At 37.3% G+C, this 18,242-nt stretch overlaps 1 protein-coding gene across 1 annotated transcript in view; it reads right to left on the bottom strand.

Moving 5' to 3' along the window:
- LYST (lysosomal trafficking regulator) overlaps window positions 1-18,242 on the bottom strand; it is a 160,661-nt gene that overhangs the window by 122,991 nt on the left and 19,428 nt on the right. The window contains exons 5-12 of the mRNA XM_036828433.1: window positions 16,143-18,222; window positions 13,340-14,363; window positions 11,371-11,532; window positions 9,731-9,887; window positions 7,363-7,589; window positions 6,791-6,857; window positions 3,217-3,326; window positions 618-1,050 (exon numbers count right to left, since the gene is read on the bottom strand). Of these exons, the coding sequence (XP_036684328.1) occupies window positions 618-1,050; window positions 3,217-3,326; window positions 6,791-6,857; window positions 7,363-7,589; window positions 9,731-9,887; window positions 11,371-11,532; window positions 13,340-14,363; window positions 16,143-18,222 (4,260 nt within the window). The remainder of the gene's footprint in view (window positions 1-617; window positions 1,051-3,216; window positions 3,327-6,790; window positions 6,858-7,362; window positions 7,590-9,730; window positions 9,888-11,370; window positions 11,533-13,339; window positions 14,364-16,142; window positions 18,223-18,242) is intronic.

The following is an 18,242-nucleotide window of genomic DNA, read 5'->3' as shown; positions in this document are numbered from 1 at the left end:
AACAGCTTCTTTCTACCTAGCAGTTTCCTAGTAGCATAATCGCAATTCGAGCAGTTATAGAAAGAACTGGAATGAAATTTATTCTCACTCTGGAGGTTGGTTGACGCATTTAAACTTTCTGTGATGGGAACGAGGAGAGAGGCACTGAGGTAAGATACAGCATAAGAAAGAGAGCTTGAACTACGAGAGAGAAAGGAGATGAAATGGAGGCGGACTAATAGGAGGTGGGAAACCGGTAGCAGAAGGATGGAAAAGTGGCTACAGGGTTTTATCCTTTCCTTTTCAAACACCAGGAGCCACCCTATCCCAGTGACGGGACCAGGAAAGAGGCAAGCAATGGGGCTGGTGAGCCCCGCAGCAGTTGCAGATGTGGCCCACCTGCCTCCCCCCCCCACCCCCGCTCCCATACACACTAGGCAAAAGAGCAGAAGCAAAGGGAGTTTTCAGGGCTAGCTGACCACTCAGGCTGCAGTAAGTCAGAGCCTGCCGCTGCTGAGGCATTCCACGTGAAGAACACGTTGAGAGTAAGTCAGAGCTTTGCTGTATTCTCAGTGCTCAACTACTATAAAACCGCCGTCGGAAAAATCTTAGTGCAACAGATAACGCTGTTGTCATACCTGTTCCACCAAAACTACTATCCAGTAGAATCAACGATTTGTTTCTTTTCTTTGTCTTCTTTCCTTTTTCTGTGGTACTCTCAGCTTCGTGAACGCGCTCCACATTAAACCACAGTGAAACGCTGAAACCTTCCGACAGGTGTGGCCAGCAGTTTTGTCCTAGCAATGGCAAGTGGACGGGGGCTACGTGCCAAGAGGAAAGCAGCTGCTGGGGAAAACTGTCACTGTCACCCTCCTTCTTGCTCCGCGAAACTCGTGCTCTTCTTAATAACCCCATGGCCTTACTGTTTAGAATCCCGGGACACTTTTGTGAAAAAGATGAAACACCATTGCTTAAATTTGGAGTATGCAGCAAAGGGAAGGTTAGATACTGTGAAGGACTCATAGTAATGTCACTTTCAACAATTTTCAGAATACCCAGAAGAAGAATTTCCTAGAGGAGAAGAAAACCACACAAAACTTTACAATCACGTTACAAGGTACATAATAATCTTGAAAGTCAGGTTATAAATGAAAATGCAAACATGTACATATGCATATCAGCATTACTATTTAAAGACCTTCCTATCTACTATATCATTAAAATTTTCATTTTTTGTGTGTAGTTAAGATAAAATATGAAACAGAGATTTCAGTCTTAAAATATGTAATCTCTTGTGGTTAATTTGTTTTAGATTTAGATGCTCTTAAGGTACAAACCTAAAAAGTTATGAGTTGGTTTTAAGTACTAGCAATTAAATACAATTATTATATCAGGAATCATTTCTAGCAAAGATGTTTATTCCCAAGTACACTATAGTTGCTTCTATCAATTATTTTTAAATGAGGGATAGAATAAGAGACCTTACAAATTCTTCAGATTTCTGAATGGCATTTACAGCATGACTGACTTCACAAAATTGAGTGCTCCGTTACTTTCCACCTTATTTTACATGCCTTTTCCCTAATCAAATAAAATTTCTTTCATCTCTGTTTGGTAAACTAAAATAAGGTTTTTAGGTTTATTTATAATTACAAGTTTTTGGTTAAACTCAAACACAGAATGTACAGAAGAGATGACAGGAAACAAGTATTTAATTAAAGGGAAAAGCAACGACTAAGGAGACAAGTAAAAAAATAGAAAAGATTAACCCAGTACAATGCCCTACCCATGCATAAAATAACAACTAATGTTGATTATTACAATGATAAATGAACTCAGAAAAACAGAATAGAAACATTCCATAAATATATAGTCAGTTCTCAATTGTCTACACGAGTGGTTTTTTTTTTTTTTAACATCTTTATTGGAGTATAATTGCTTTACAATGGTGTGTTAGTTTCTGCTTTATAACAAAGTGAATCAGCTATACATATACCTATATCTCCATATCTCTTCCCTCTTGCGTCTCCCTCCCACCCTCCCTATCCCACCCCTCTCGGTGGTCACAAAGCACCGAGCTGATCTCCCTGTGCTATGCGGCTGCTTCCCACTAGCTATCGGTTTTACATTTGGTAGTGTATATATGTCCATGCCACTCTCTCACTTTGTCCCAGCTTACCCTTCCCCCTCCGCGTGTCCTCAAGTCCATTCTCTAGTAGGTCTGAGTCTTTATTCTCGTCCTGCCCCTAGGTTCTTCAGAAGCATTTTTTTTTTTTTAGATTCCATATATATGTGTTAGCATACAGTATTTGTTTCTCTCTTTCTGACTTACTTCACTCTGTATGACAGACTCTAGGTCCATCCACCTCACTACAAATAACTCAATTTCATTTCTTTTTATGGCTGAGTAATATTCCATTGTATATACGTGCCACACCTTCTTTATCCATTCACCTGTTGATGGACACTTAGGTTGCTTCCATGTCCTGGCTATTGTAAATAGTGCTGCAATGAACATTGTGGTACATGGCTCTTTTTGAATTATGGTTTTCTCAGGGTATATGCCCAGTAGTGGGATTGCTGGGTCATATGGTAATTCTATTTTTAGTTTTTTAAGGAACCTCCATACTGTTCTCCATTACACTAGTGGTTTTTGACCTCGTGTTCCACAGAGCTCCCTCGGGGTCTACAAGGCTCAAGTGGGATGGTGAAATGGGCAGGGCTCAGGAACATCCTCCAACCTTGCTTCAAAGAAAGTAGCTCCAAAGTTTTCTGTTTTATTTGCTTATGCTTCTAGTCAAGATTTCATTATAAAAATGTGTTTCTCAGCAAAGAACGGTCTAAAAATCACTAAGCTGCACCAATGGACAAGTGATAGAAGATCAATGAAGAGTGAATAATAATTTTCTTTAAAAAAAGGGTAACTCTCAAAATGGTTATAATTACTTATAATAATCTTTAGTAATTAAAATTATTTAGCATTTCTTAAGCACAAAGACTTGGGGTGGAATGGGGTAAAGGGACTATGTTCCCAATGATATGTCTAGCTAGCCGAAATTGAAGCAAAATGGTTAAAATTGTGTAAATAACAAAATAATCGAGAATTTCACACGCAATAACATGGAGCTGACTATATAATAATTACCACATCAAAAGAGGGAGCTTAGTGATTTCTAAATAATAAAAAAATATTCTATTAGGTATCAGTGAAAAAATGGCAAATTATAGCATATTTACTGTACAAGGAGATTTCTCCAGAAATATTCTCAAAAGAAGGGTTAGCTCTTCCGAACATGTTCTTGAACTCATCAAAGATACCAAAAGATCCACCAGTACTCTCTGGCATGCTAAATTAAAGAAAGAGAGAGGGGGAAAATTAAAGCCGATATACAATAATTAAAAGAACGGAATAAGCAATTTCACTGAAAGGGATCAAACACTATTGTCACATCTTGAACGGATTATAAATACTCTAATAATCCAAAAATCTGCTGAAGAAATAACAATATAATTAAATGCAAACCAACTAACCAACTGACAAACAACAACAAAACCACTTTTCTTAAAGACTGGTTAGCTCAAAGTAAAATAAAGGTATTATTTAAAGAAGCATAAATTAATACAGTATTTCTTAAATAAGCTGTTAGGTACCATAAAACAGTCTGCTACCTTCTCATGTTGAAAATGTTTAATTTATGACTACAACTTTCTAATTAGAAAATTAGATGACATAAGTAAAAGTGGAAGTATTAAAAATTACGAAAACACTAAAATATGACAAATGATTAGTTTGAACACTTTATTCTATCATGGGGTTTAGTATGAAATATAATTGGTAATACACACATTCATATAACTTTCTAGAGTAAAATAAATATTTGTAGCATATATTACAGCAATCGAAGTATATTTGCATGCATTATCTCAGCCGATCCTAACCAAAAATAAGTCCTACAAAATAAATATTATCTCCCTTTTGGACATGACAAAATAATTCTCATATAAAACCTGAGAATAGAAGTCATGTTTCAGCAACACGTTTTGTAGAAGCAGTGAACTGATACAGTAGCGTAATGGTAGACATATCTAGAAAGAAATTGAGCAACAAGACTATAAAATAGCATGGACTTTATCCTGTAAGTTACATCAATCAGTTAAAGGTTTTAGAGTAGGAAAATAACATGATCGATGTAAAGTGTATGTGCTTAGATTTTATTTTCCAGTTCAAAACTAACAGGTTCCAGTTCAAAATGGGGGAATAGAGATATGCACACACATATACATATGCCTTTGTCTACCACCGAAAAGTCACTGAACTGAAAGTTCAGAATAACAAAAAGGAAGAAACCCATAACAGGAAAAAAGTGGGGAGGCAGTGGGCATTGGGAGCAGGTCAAGTGAGAGATTTAAAAATATTTCTTGAAGATGGAAGGAGAGATAGATAAAAGAGAAAGCTGCAGCCTAGAATCTCTTTGAATTACAAAGGGGCTCAGAGGAATGAAAAGCCGATCTGTCCCAAATCTGGGGAGGAAGTAAGACGGGGCTGCAAGCACAGGGATTAATAAAAGGTCTGTCTGTGACATCCGCCTCTCTCCTTGATTCCGAGTACACAGCACAGATAAGTCACCTTTCACCTTTATGCCCCAAACCTGTAAACTCTTCTCAAAAGAAACTGAATGGCTTCTGCCCAGAAAAAGCTGGGATGTATGGTGGGATGTTAGCATCAGGGCTACCAGGTATAACTGTAAAAGTCTGCAGACTGGCCGAGTTGCCTAACCAAGGGGGAAAATAGGAACTGAAGAGTATACCAGAGTACACAGAGAATTCCTAATGCTCAACGACAAAAAAAGAAACACCCTGATTTTGAAAAAGGGTGAAGGGTTTGAATAGACATGTCTCCAAAGAAGATATACAGATGGCTAACAAGTACATGAAAAGATGATCAATGTCACTAATCATTACGGAAATGCAAATCAAAACCACAGTGAGAAACCACAGTGAGGAAAACATCAGACAAATTCAGCAGGGGGACATTCTACAGTATGATCAGTCCTCCTCAAAACTCTCAAGGTCATTAAACAGGGAAAGTCTAAGAAATTGTCACAGCCAAGAGGGAACCTAAGGAGGTATGACAACTAAATGCAATGTGAATCCTGGCTAAGATCTTTAAACAGAAGAACATTAGGTACACACTAAGGCAATTTGAATAAACTATGGACATAAGTTAATAATAATATAACAATATAGGTTCATTAATTAAAGCAAATATACTAAGGTTAATCTGGGTACTCTCTGTACTATCTGCTCAATCTCTCTATAAAGGTAAAGCTGTTGTAAAAAATAAAGCTTATTAATAAAAAAATTAAAAAGCAATCTACATTAAATCAAAATAAAATTAAAAAATGAGTTTTAAAAACCTGAAGTACTGATGTATGCTACAACATGGATGAAAATATTATGCTAAGCGAAAGAAGCCAGTCACAAAAAACCACATATTCCATTTACATGAAATATCTAGAATAGGTAAATCTATAAGACAGGAAATAGATTAGTGATTGCCAGGGGCTGGGGCACGTGCGTGGGGGAGGGTGAAGGGGAAGGAGGGAGTGACTGCTACAGGGTATGGGGTTTCTCTTGGGGCGATGAAAATGTTTTAACATGGACAGCTCTGAACCTACTAAAAAACACTAAATTGTACACTTCAAACGGGTGAATGGTATAGTATATTAATATATCTCAATTATATCACAAATATATCTCATGTATATGAATTATATCTCAGTAAAGCTGTTATGAAAAGATAATGGAATAGAATTTCTCAGAGCTGAGCTGGAAATAAGTCTTCAGATCAAAAAAGTCCACTAAGTGCCCAGCACAATAAATAAAAATATACCCATACACTAAGTAGATGGGGAAGAAGGGAAGGCTTTTCCTTACAGTGTAATCCCAGTTAACAAATGAAGATGGAATGAGGGAAACAGAAAATTACTATTTGGCAAACCACCATATTAACTGTTTCAGTCAAGAATCATCAATGGATGCTAAAGCGAGTGGGTTAAAGTATGATGAAAAAAGGATATTTACATAGCCTTAAGTTATCTCCCCATAAGAAACTTCCTAATTATAAAGAGAAAATACTAACTTAACAATGGAAACACCTGGCAAAACACCACCTTAACCAAGTGGTCGAAGTCAACATCACCAGTAATAAGATACAGATATCATGAACCCCTAGATATGACGCACTGTGAAAAGGCATAGCATCACTTGTGAGGTATGCATGCCCAAAACGCATAACTTGAATTTGATCATGAGAAAATATGCGACAAACCCAAATTAACATTTTGTGTATGTCAGCCTTAATTCTCCAATTACGATTTAGGTTTCTCCAACTAAAATCTAGGTTTCTATCTAGTGTATATAATATAATCATATTACGTATTCATTATGAATTTCTCAAATGTCTATGAAAGTACAGAGTAGAGAGCGGGCACTCAAGCGATACCTGGGGTATAAAGCAGCAACACAGTGTTTAGACTGGGTTACAGCCCTTGCAATGCCACTTCCATGTATACGACCCTGAACAACTAATTCGATCCCTTGGAATCTAGATTTTCCTCTCTATAAACTCAAGATACTTATACTATGTCTACCGCATTGGATGGTTCTGAGAAACAAAAGAGATGATGCATATAAAGCTACTTTTGAAACCACACAGCCCTATGCCAATGGAAGCCATTATTGTCAACTCTTCATTTCACATGGCAACAAAATTATTTCAAAGCTATGGTTTAAAACAGTTTCAACGCACCTTGAAAATCAGAATCAGTCTGTGTTAAAATACTCAAGAACCCTCCTAAAAGATTTTTCACAGTTCCCTGAAGATTAAAAAACAAAACATAAGAAATTAAATTTCTTACCTCATGAAAGCATGAAGCAACTGTAATATCATAATAAACTACTTGACAGTCTACTGTATACACATTTCTAGGTATTTTAAAATAAGTGGAGAGAATGCTATGTGTAGGATTATACATAATTTTCATTTTGTTTTTCATGCTGTTTTGTTTTCTGAGTTTTCAAAACAATGACTATATATTAAAATTAAATGCAATTTTTCAAATATTATCCATTCTCAGAAGCATACTAGGATTCTTATTAGTTAGCCAATGACAACATTAATTTTTATGCTACTTTGGAGAACTATGGAAATAGAAGATTTTTAGAATATCACTTGTACTAAAAACATACATTAAGGTATTATAACAGGTAAGTAATCATCTCAATTTTCAGACAAGTTGGGTTATATATAAACAAAGAGGTGAGTAATTGGGGCATGCGTGTGGTAAATATTGATCACATTTAACTAAATACATCTTTTACCTGTTGCATGAGTAGAAAAATATTCTTTTCTTTCTGTCTGATGATTTTCAAAAAACTCTCAAATACATGGGCAAGCACATCAAGTTTGGCTTTACCAGTAGAAAGCAAATTTAATTCCAGCATACAAATCTCAGGATAAATTATTTCCCCTTGAGTGAGGTTTTCAAGTAAGTCATTTGGACTGCTTGATGCACTGAAACTTTCTACTTCAGGCTTTAAGTCTACCCCTAAAAGGGGGAAAAGAAAAGATTATTTTTATTCCCTAAACATTGAAAAAATATTTCAAATCTTGTTCATCATCTAGGAGATCTAGTGACAAAAGTGCTATTTATAAGATGCTCACAAAACCTTTTCCTACTGCTTGACTTTTGATTACAATACGTATCCTGAAAAATCAAGTCATATGGATATTTTGAAGATAAATGAGTAGCCTTAAGAGTAATTTTGATCTTCACTAGAACGACGAATATTATCAACTGTAATTTTTACAGACCTGTGACACAGATTTAACACACTCCTTTGACACAACTGGAAAAAAATACTATCCCAAACTTTCTGACGCCAAAATACCTAAATCACAGGGTAGTTCATTTGTTTGCCCATATCTCTGTGAAAACAGTAGGTCTGGCTATTGGTTGGATGAATTTTATACTTTGTCTTCTTCATAAGTGAGAAACAGACAAGACTTTCAATGAATTTCAATTTCAAGTAATTTCAATGAATATTACATTTTGGAAATTTTAACTGTTATGCTCTTTAAAGAAACTGCTGTACTCTTTTAAAAAGTTCATATAGGTAAGAAATGTATAAATTTCTACCTAGACCAAAATTCTTTAAATTAAGATCTATTTAGCAAACTTACAAAAAGGAGGAAATCTATCATTATAAAATCATGTCTGTACTCTGATAAAACTAACACTGTTGGGACTTCCCTGGCAGTCCAGCGGTTAAGACTTTGTGCTTCCACTGCATGGAGCACAGGTTAGATCCCTGGTCAGGGAACTAAGATCACGCATGCCGCACAGTGCGGCCAAAAAAACAAACAAACAAAAAGAACTAACACTATTAAACCAATATTTTTTCCAAAGCACCTGCTCAGGAGGTGGGGGGGAGGGAGAAGTGGAAGAAGGTGGTTAAAAGGTACAAACTTCCAGTTATAAGATAAATAAGTACTAGGGATATAATGTACAACATGATGACTATAGTCACCATTGCTGTATGATACACAGGAAAGTTAAGAGAGTAGATTCTAAGAGTCCTCATCACAAGGAGAAATGTTTATTTCTTTTCTTTTTATTGTATCTATATGAGATGATGAATGCTAACTAAACCTATTGTGGTCATCATTTCACAGTATATGTCAATCCAACCACCTTAAACTTATACAGTGATGTATGTCAATTATTTCTCAATAAAACTGGAAAAAACATATTAAAGTAGTTTGTTTAATGAATCAAGTAAGCTACATGAACATATATGTGTGTGGCTTTCAATTCGTGGCTGTTCCTCTGTTCTTTTCACTCTCTTTATGGTAAAAAAACAAAAAACAAAGAAACAAAAAATACCTGCTATGGGCCCATCAAGCCCTTTCAGTAGGACATCAGTGATTATTCCCATTCACTCAGTGGGAAAGAGAAAATAGACTTTGAGGAAGATAAACTACTGCAAACTTAGTGAAGACTAACAGTACTGGCACAGTCACAAGATCAGCAGATTAAAAGATGGAGCCTTCCCAGAAATCTCTTGGCTCTGGCCAATCCATATTTTCCACTTTACCCAAGTTTTAGGCCTGGAAACAAAGGATCATATGCAATGTCGTTCCATCCTAAACAAGTTGGGCTGTGGTGAACTAAGAAGAAATCTATGCTGCAGCATCCTTGGAGGCCACAAAGAGATGTCTGCATTCCTTATATTATTTACTCTTTATAACAAACTGCCTGCAATGCTCTTCCTGTCAATGTTCGCTGGATAGATCTTTTGTATTTAGGCCTCAACGTAAACATATCTTCAGAGAGGCCTTCTCCGACCACCCAATCACTATCACCTCACCCTGTTTTATTTCTTCATACTGCTTATTTCTGATACTTATTGTTTGTCTTTTCCACTAGAATATATATGAAAGCAGGGACTTCCTCTACCCTGTATTCTTAGGCACTCGATCAATGCTTGTGATAACAAAATATATCTCATTGTTTTAAACTGCTTACAAGAATGCCAGAATTCGTTGTCAAGATCAAATGAAATGATGATGCAATGCACTTTTTAAATGTAAGGCAATACAAAATTCTAAAGTGATATTATTATGAACCATTTGCTAATTAATAATCTGACTTCAAATCCAATCACAAGTACTTCAGTGATATTTTACCATCATCCCAGGTTTCACTGTCCTCAGGATTGCTTTCAGTATCTGCTTCATAACCTTCTTCTTCAACCAAAAGTTTAATACTGCAACACTGAGGATCCTCAGCTTCTTCTGAAAAATCACTAGGTTGGGATGACAATTCTTCTTCAGACTGATGACTCTACAAGATCAGTGTAATTAAAAGGTAAAAGCTGTAATGTTTGTTCCTTTTTTATAAATAAGGTATTTACTACTCAAAAGTCATTTTAAGGACAGCTTCAGTATTTTAAGAAAAAAAATCTTAGGCATCGATATTAACCATTACACATTATGAAATTCACGCAGAATAATATTCTTGATTAACACCTCAAAAAATAGCTGTCCTAAAAGATTAAGCTATAGGTCATTTCAGTTTTACTGAAAAATAAGTCTCAGAAATTTCATTCTAGTTATATGATAAGAAATGACTAAAAACCACAATGAGGTAGAATTAAGTTGTACTTCCTACAACTTCATGTGAATAAATATGTATTAGTTTTACATATTTGTTCATGGAAAAGATTTTTTCATAGGATTTTTATAAATAAAGTGTTTCATAAATTAGATACCCAGAGAAGAGATGAAAAATTTTCAAGGAAATTAATTTTAAGATTTCAGAATGCAGTTGTCTATATACAAGCATCTCAGAAATCAAGAGTTCCAGCATTGACTCCCTGTGCAATATCTTGTGGCATGAAATTTTCCTTCTCTTATAAAAATGTTACTAATACCTTCATTTTAGAAAACACACTTGAAGAAGCTCAGAGTATTTTATCACTGCAACAGTAATAAAAGGTAGAGTAAACTTTTTTTTTAATAAGTAGGTAGGTATTTTAACCTACCTAGGTATTTTGACATTTTAGGTAGGTATTTTAACATTTTCCAGTTAACCAACTGATTCAGTAATATGATGAAGGCATTAGTAGTTATTTCAGTAAGTTTTTAAGTTATGACAAACAGTAACATAAAATATTATGGCAGAAGATTATAAAATGCCAATGTATGTCCAGACCAAGAAATTTAAAAAGAAGTTACATACGGATAAAGGAGCGGTGACAATTAACTAACGGTAAAGAAACATGAAAGGAGAGGGAAATTAACTAAATATGTATCCGAGTTTCAGGAAAAGAAATTAAAATAGTTCTTTTAGAAAACAATGTTAACAGAACAACTAAAAAACTATGACTGCTATTTTCTATGCAAGTACTAGTCATTTTTCATGCTGAGTGATTTAAAATTAAAGTGAGAAGAGAGTTCTGGAAATATTAGCTGCACCAATATAGGATCAAATAAGACCCATCCCTGAATTGTTATTTAATAAACTATCAGTTTATATGTAAGACTTACCAAATAATACCTTTCCACCTAACTAGAAGTAATTCTCAGAAAATCTCCAGATTAGATGAAGAGAAGCATGTCACCCTGCTCTCCCGTTTTTTACGAGATACGGCACTGACTAAATACAATCCACCCCACGTGACGGCGACACGGCCCATCGAACTCACATGACCAAATCCTGGCCCACATGTCCTAACCACATTCATTGGTGTCTTACTCCCATCCCACACAGAGGCTTCTGCCTCTGCCAGTCACACCCAAACAACACAACGGTCAGTTTTTCATACCTTCTCAGTCACAGCATCATCGTGTTCAAAATCTGCTGAATGATTCCCCAGTGCAACTCGAAGCAGGGCATCAAATAAAGGTTTTGCTAATTCTGTTTCAATCACCTTTGACTTGGAAAGATGGCTCCTCATTTCAAGCAGTATATTTTCCACAGACAAGTTCTAAGGTTAAAAAAAAAAAAAAAAAAAAAAAGAGACTGAGAATATTAACATGCTTTAAGAAAAAATAAAAGTGACAAAACAAATGATAAGTTAATAGTTACTTAAGCAAACGCTAGTCCATTTATTTGCAGTTGATATGAAATTAAAATGACTATAAATACCTAGCACTTATACAAACATCCTACTGTTACAATTAATAACAACATTTTAATTTATCAAATGCTTTACTCATCTTATTTGGTTTTGAATTTCAATGTACCATGAATTAATTGTATCATGCAAAAAATGTTTAGTTAAAACTTCAGGGGTTTGATTAACCATCTCTAGATTTTACAAATTCCTTCTTCTTGGAGATTCCTTAAGACTCTAAGAAGCACTTATGTTCTCATCCTTTTCTCTTCCTCCCTTCTTTACTCCTTCCCATCTGTGCTTGAGGGGAACTCTCACTGCTTGCCTACGTTCTTCTACTAGGGGATGAGGCCATAAGGATGGATAGGAAACTGACTTCTTCCCTAAGGAATTATCTCCGTCCAATGTGAGACACAGATACATACAAACAAGATATGATGGTGACCATACGAGAGCTATAAATAAAGTTCTCTGAGTACAGGAAAGAGAGGATGTGCCTGAGAGACCTGTCAAAGTGTCCAGAGGAAGGACTGTATGAGATGAACAATGAAGAACAAGTTGGAGACAGCAGGCATAGAAGCAGAGAGAGAGAATACGCCAGGCAGAAGAACAGGTACAAAGGTACAGAAGTGACGACAAAGAATGGCATCTCGAGAAGCCGTCAGCTCAGTATGGCTGATTGCAGCATGGTGAAGGATGGCAGGAAATTAGGCTAAAGAAGGAAGTGAAAGCAAGACTGTGATGGGCTCTGCGTGCTATACTAAGGAGTGTCTATTTTAATTGTGAGCAACGTGGAGGCATCAAGATGTTTTAGACAGGAGGCATTATGGAGCCTGGGACTGCAGTCGGGAGAGCCTGCTGGCTGACAGAACGGTGAGGGGTGAGTCAGTAAGGAAAGAAGGGATCTGCCATATTCGAAGTGTCCTTAGAAGCAAGGTCCGAAACTGAGGACTCCTTTTTCTCTGAGACATGCTCTCAGGAGAAATTCGTAAAGGTGTGAGGGAGGCAGAATATGTCGGGGGAAGAAGCCAGGCAAAGGTGTGGTTCCAGAATAAATGTGTAGCCCCAGCCTAATTCCATGGGAAGCTCTGTGGCCCGAGCTGCACCGCAGAAACTGCCCCCCTCCAACAGAGCCACTGCCGTCAACCACGGGCTCTGAGTACGCTTCCCCGTCGGCCAAGGGCACTCCTTGGGAGACGGGTGCAGATGCGAGTCCTCAGCAGCCAGCGTCTGCAGCAGACGGTGGACGGGGGTCAGCTTGGTAGGGGATCTGGGCAGGGCGCCAAACAGAATCACACCAAGACCGAAGAGTCTGAACTTTGAAATACAATACTCATTATTACTCATCTGACATTCAGTGAGTAACTAATGCCTTTCAGAGTTGGTACATTTGTCACATGTGGGTTCTGAATTCCAAACTAAAACATAAGCTTCTTGAGGGCAAGAACAGGGTCATGTACTCCTCTGTGCCCGCCACGGTACCTGGTACTGTGCTAAGCATGCAGGAGCATCTCAAAACTTAGAATCTTTGGAAAAACAAAATGACAATAGTATTACATTAGAACTTTTATATATATATATGTATATATATGTATGTATATATATATATATATATATGTATATATATGTATATATGTATATGTAAAACACAATAGCTAGATGAAGGACAAGTTACTACCTGATTAGGTAACTCCAATTCCATCTTTTGCTGACTAGCTCTGGTGCCATGAAGACAAATAGCCAAAAGGGCTTCCAAAAGTCGTATGCCCTGAAGTGAGGTCTCGCTTTCTCGATTCGTAAATACTTTTGCTTCCTCAGGAGCAGCTTCCGTGGCTGGAATTTGTTCCACGTTCATGGAAGAAATAGGCTGTGACTCCAATTTACCTAAACTGTCAGCACTCTTTTTCAGACTACCCAGTTCTGATGGTGTGGGGTCACTTTTCACAGTCAAAGACAATAAATCTTCCTTCACAGTGATCTCAGATTGAGAAGGTCTGTGTAAATCTTGGTTTTCATCTACATTTATATCTCCCTCCTTTTTCCCTTGCTCCTCTTCAGGACTTCTGAATAGTTCCTGTATTATCATAAATATTAATTTATGGCATACTCGGAAACCGCCAAGCCTATAAAACTGTTTCTGGAAAACTGGACTCAACATGTAGATCCAATGACACATTGACCAAATGTCTGCTGCTTGGTGCATGTGTTTGGGAGAGGGCAGGACGAGGCTCTCGAGACAGAAACATGGCAGCATGTGTTGCAAAGGCTCGCTCGCTGTACTGTCGTATCCAGACGTATCTTCTGAATCATTGGCTGACTCTCTATCAGATTCTGCTTCTTTACTGACGCACAAGAACGCCACACAGAGGAAGAGGTTTATCGTGTTGATATGAACATCCTGGGTGACAGACTTCCGTTTCTTTGGATAAGCATCTTTGAGGCGGGCATAAAATTTGCTAAGACTCTGAGAATCTGAATAAGCTTGCTGGTTGTACAAAGTACTGACATTTAAAGATGACAGCTCCTTCTGTTCAAGGTCTGTCCCATCAATACCTGGAATTGAAGAATCTTTCTGTTGTTGCCCTAGGCTGATTATCAGAGTTTCAAATGCTTTTAGCGAGTGATTTCGAATACCATCTAAGTAATTTAATTCAATTATTTGGTTCACTCCATTACAACTTAAAAACAAATCTCTTATTACCCTGTGAGAGAAAAAAAAAATACAAGAGCTTTTACATATAGCAACATCATTTATAAGTAGGTACATATACTATTTAAATATGTCATTGCTGCAAATACTAAACACTACCTATTTCAACTCATCAATTATCTGGCTGAAGTCCTCAGATATGACTAGGATCTCAAGTGGCTTTCTAGTTACTTTTACATCCTTCTTCAAACACTCCAGCAGCATTTGAAAAGAACAGATTACAACGTATCTCAAGTTAAAGGAAGCAACGCATCTCAAGTTAAACGAAGCAACGCATCTCAAGTTAAGTTAAACGAAGTGCATTTTTCTCCAAATGGCAAATTTCTCTATAAATTCTCAGTGCCACAGCCACCATCACATTTGAGATGGACACTCCGGAAGCCCGGAGGCATTTGTGTGTCCATTTGTTTGTCTGCCTGATGGTTCACCCAGGACTTCTGTTGGTTTTAAATCTGTATGTCACACAGGGAAAGAACCAAACTGCAGATGTGAAGTTTTTCAGCTCTGTCTCAGGTAAGACTCACAGATCTGGATCCCTGTCCAGAAATAGGCTAAGGAGTTACAAGCTTTCAAAGCAAAGTCAGTTCTATTTAAACAATGTCAGAATGTCAGGAATTTTTAAAAAAGAGATTGTAAAGATAATGATCACAGATGAGTTGTATTTTATTACGTTTTTTTAAATGGTACATGCATTAATTTGAAAGGCCAAACTACCCATCAGAAGCAAGCTTTATTTATAAAACTATTTTTTAAGTATCAGAGTTGAAAATCACAAAATCTGCAAAACTGGGCTTCCCTGGTGGCGGCAGTGGTTGAGAATCTGCCTGCTAATGCAGGGGACACGGGTTCAAGCCCTGGTCTGGGAGGATCCCACATGCCGTGGAGCGACTAGGCCCGTGAGCCACAATTACTGAGCCTGCGCATCTGGAGCCTGTGCTCCGCAACAAGAAAGGGCGCGACAGTGAGAGGCCCGCGCACCGCGATGAAGAGTGGCCCCCGCTTGCCGCAACTACAGAAAGCCCTCGCACAGAAACGAAGACCCAACACAGCCAAAAAAAAAAAAAAATTAATTAATTAATTAAAAAAAAAATCTGCAAAACTCATTGATGGGATTCTAAGTAATTTTAATTTTCTTCATTTTGCTTATCTGTATTTTCCACATATATTGCTTAGGCAATAAATGTAGATATGGTATTTAAAAAATAATAATTCCCTTAATTTCACTACCTCCATAAATAATTATCATTTTATGTATATGCATATTTTACCTAGTTGTAAATAAGCGGATGATATTTTTATTTTTTTATTTTATTGATAAAATATTATAAGCATTTTTTCATGTCCCAACATGATCCTTTTAAACATTATTTTTTAATGGCTAATAATATTACATCAAGAAAATATAAAATAATTAATTTAACCTTGCCCCTGCTGTTGGATATTTGTGTTGTGTACATTTTTTTCTCAGAAATACATTTAAAACTTTACTTTGTTTCAGAGAAATTAAAATCAATGGCTCTATCCTCTTCTCTATGACCACCCCAGTAAAAACAAACAAATGAACAAATACATAAATGTTTAAAAAAAAATCTGACATGGGATGGGAATTTTTTGGTAGTTGTTAAACTAAAAATTAAATCCTAGGAAAAAATAAATAATAAAGATATTCAAAAGCGTACAATGAGAAAAAAATATCTACACACACACACACACACACACACACACATACACACACACACACACACACACACACACACACACACACACGAACCTTGATTTAAGCAGGGTAGGCAGAGTTTTTAAATAAATCTGAACCACTTCCTGGGGCAAACACTGGTTCTGATGGCTACATACATGAGTCTGAGCTGAAGTAATGCCGAGCTGTTGACAATGATGTGCTAATTCAACTCCTCTTTGGAGCACAGGATTAAATATGTAGTTATACAATTTCCACTGAACAACTATATTGCCTTTCTGCATTAAACTGGAAATGTGACTTGCAATCTGCACACTACATAATCTGTCTTCTTCAAAAACAAAATTCTGATAAGCCTCTAAGGCATCCCATTTCCACAACAAGTCTTCAGATCCACTGCTGGGCAGGATCCCTTGAAATCTGTAAGAAGGACTGGATAAACCTGAGGAAGGTTCAGCATCGCATGCGTTTCCCTGCAGGGTCTCTTCTAATTTGGCTAGTTGATCTGAGTCAACGGTACAAATATTGCAAGCTGCTTTCTTAGTTTTTTGTGGTATCTCGGCTCCTCCTAACTGATCCAAAATAAGTTTGTTAAGAATATTTAATATATGCTGCCGACAGTTTTTCAGTGCTGGCGATTTAAAAGCATAGAGCAAAGGAATGATCACAGATTTGGGATCCATACAACAGCATATGCCGATGTTCTGAACACCCGAGAGAATCTGGACGCACGTGCTGCTCAGGGAAGCCTGCTGCAGTAAGCGTAAACACTGGTGAGCACACACTGCAATGCAACAGCACCGCTCCGGGTAATACACGTCTCCATCTGCCGTCTCTTCAAACGGGCTTTTGGAAACTTGGTTTTTAAAAGCCGAAACCAGCAGACCTGAGAGATCTCTGTGGTGATGCATGAGGTGGGAATATTCACACCGTCTGTGCCTTTTTCTTGTACACATTGAATGATGCAGTTGCTCTGATTTCACTTTTTTGACAGTGCTCATTATTTTCATCACACTATTGATGAGGGCTTTCAAATGTTCTGAGGCCTCAGGAGGAACCCCATCTCTTACAACCAGCCACTCCATTTGAAGAACTGCTGTTTCAAGTAAATGAAATCCATGATGCTGAATGAATTCTTGAACCAGATCCATGGCTTGACTGAAGAAGAAAGGATTTGAAGCTGCACTTTGAAGACAACAGATCAGGATCTGTAAAACTCCCTCTAGGAGCTCAGGTAAAAGAAGAGCTCTATGGCGATACTTGGAAAACACAAAATCTTCCTGAACCTCTTGTAGTGTTTTCTTTTGTCTTGGTGCAAAAGGGTCGGGCTGCTTTTCTAGGCAAGTTCTAAGTTTTAAAGCTGCTCTAAGCAATTCCGTTAAATTTTTTCTAAGACTTTCTGGCATCATCTCTGCCATACTAATATCTACTGACATAAGATGCAACACTGTTCGAAAAAGCATCCGTTGAATCAAAGCCACCGGTTCTTCAGTCCAACCTGCAGAAACCATCCGACTCTCCGAATTGTCGCTGAGATTACAGCAGTCCCCAAAACCCACTAGGAACTCAGTCAGCGTGGGCACTACACTGGCGGCTAGAGCAGAATTATGATTCAAGGTAATGTCAAACTTACAAACTTTCTCTAATAAAGATAACAAAACGTGACATAAGTCAAATGGAGAATTGTGCATGTGACTGATGATAGACAAGGCCGCTGGCTCACTTAAAATGGCAGTGTTTGACTCCTGTCTTGGAATCTTCTCTCTGGAATTTTCCAAAGCCATGGTATCAGGAAGGGTCTGTTCTTTGGTTGATAAGTGGTCAAGCTTAGCTGTAAGGTGGTCTTCTTTAGGAGACTGTGTTACAAAATGCTTCAGCAGATGGGACCTTCTATGCTTAGTCATTACTATACTTTTGTCATCTGAATTGACTTCTGAATCTGAGGTGGAGAGCTGTGTCTTTCTTGCATCTCTTACAGAATAGCGATGGGTAGTTTTACGCTGCCGTCTGCTTTGTCGAAAAACATTTACTTCTGCAGAAACCTGACCGGCTGGGGCGCTTCCTTCTAAATATAATTTTTCCTGAGTAGATCTTTGAGAACTTGAGTTCTTTTCTTTGGTCAGGATTATATCAGCTGAGAACGGTAGATTAAAATCTAACAATATGAAGAAAGAA

Source organism: Balaenoptera musculus, chromosome 16 (assembly GCF_009873245.2).
Source record: "Balaenoptera musculus isolate JJ_BM4_2016_0621 chromosome 16, mBalMus1.pri.v3, whole genome shotgun sequence".
Taxonomy (NCBI): domain Eukaryota; kingdom Metazoa; phylum Chordata; class Mammalia; order Artiodactyla; family Balaenopteridae; genus Balaenoptera; species Balaenoptera musculus.
Note: the sequence above shows the minus strand (reverse complement) of the source record. Positions and strands in the feature narration are given on the sequence as shown.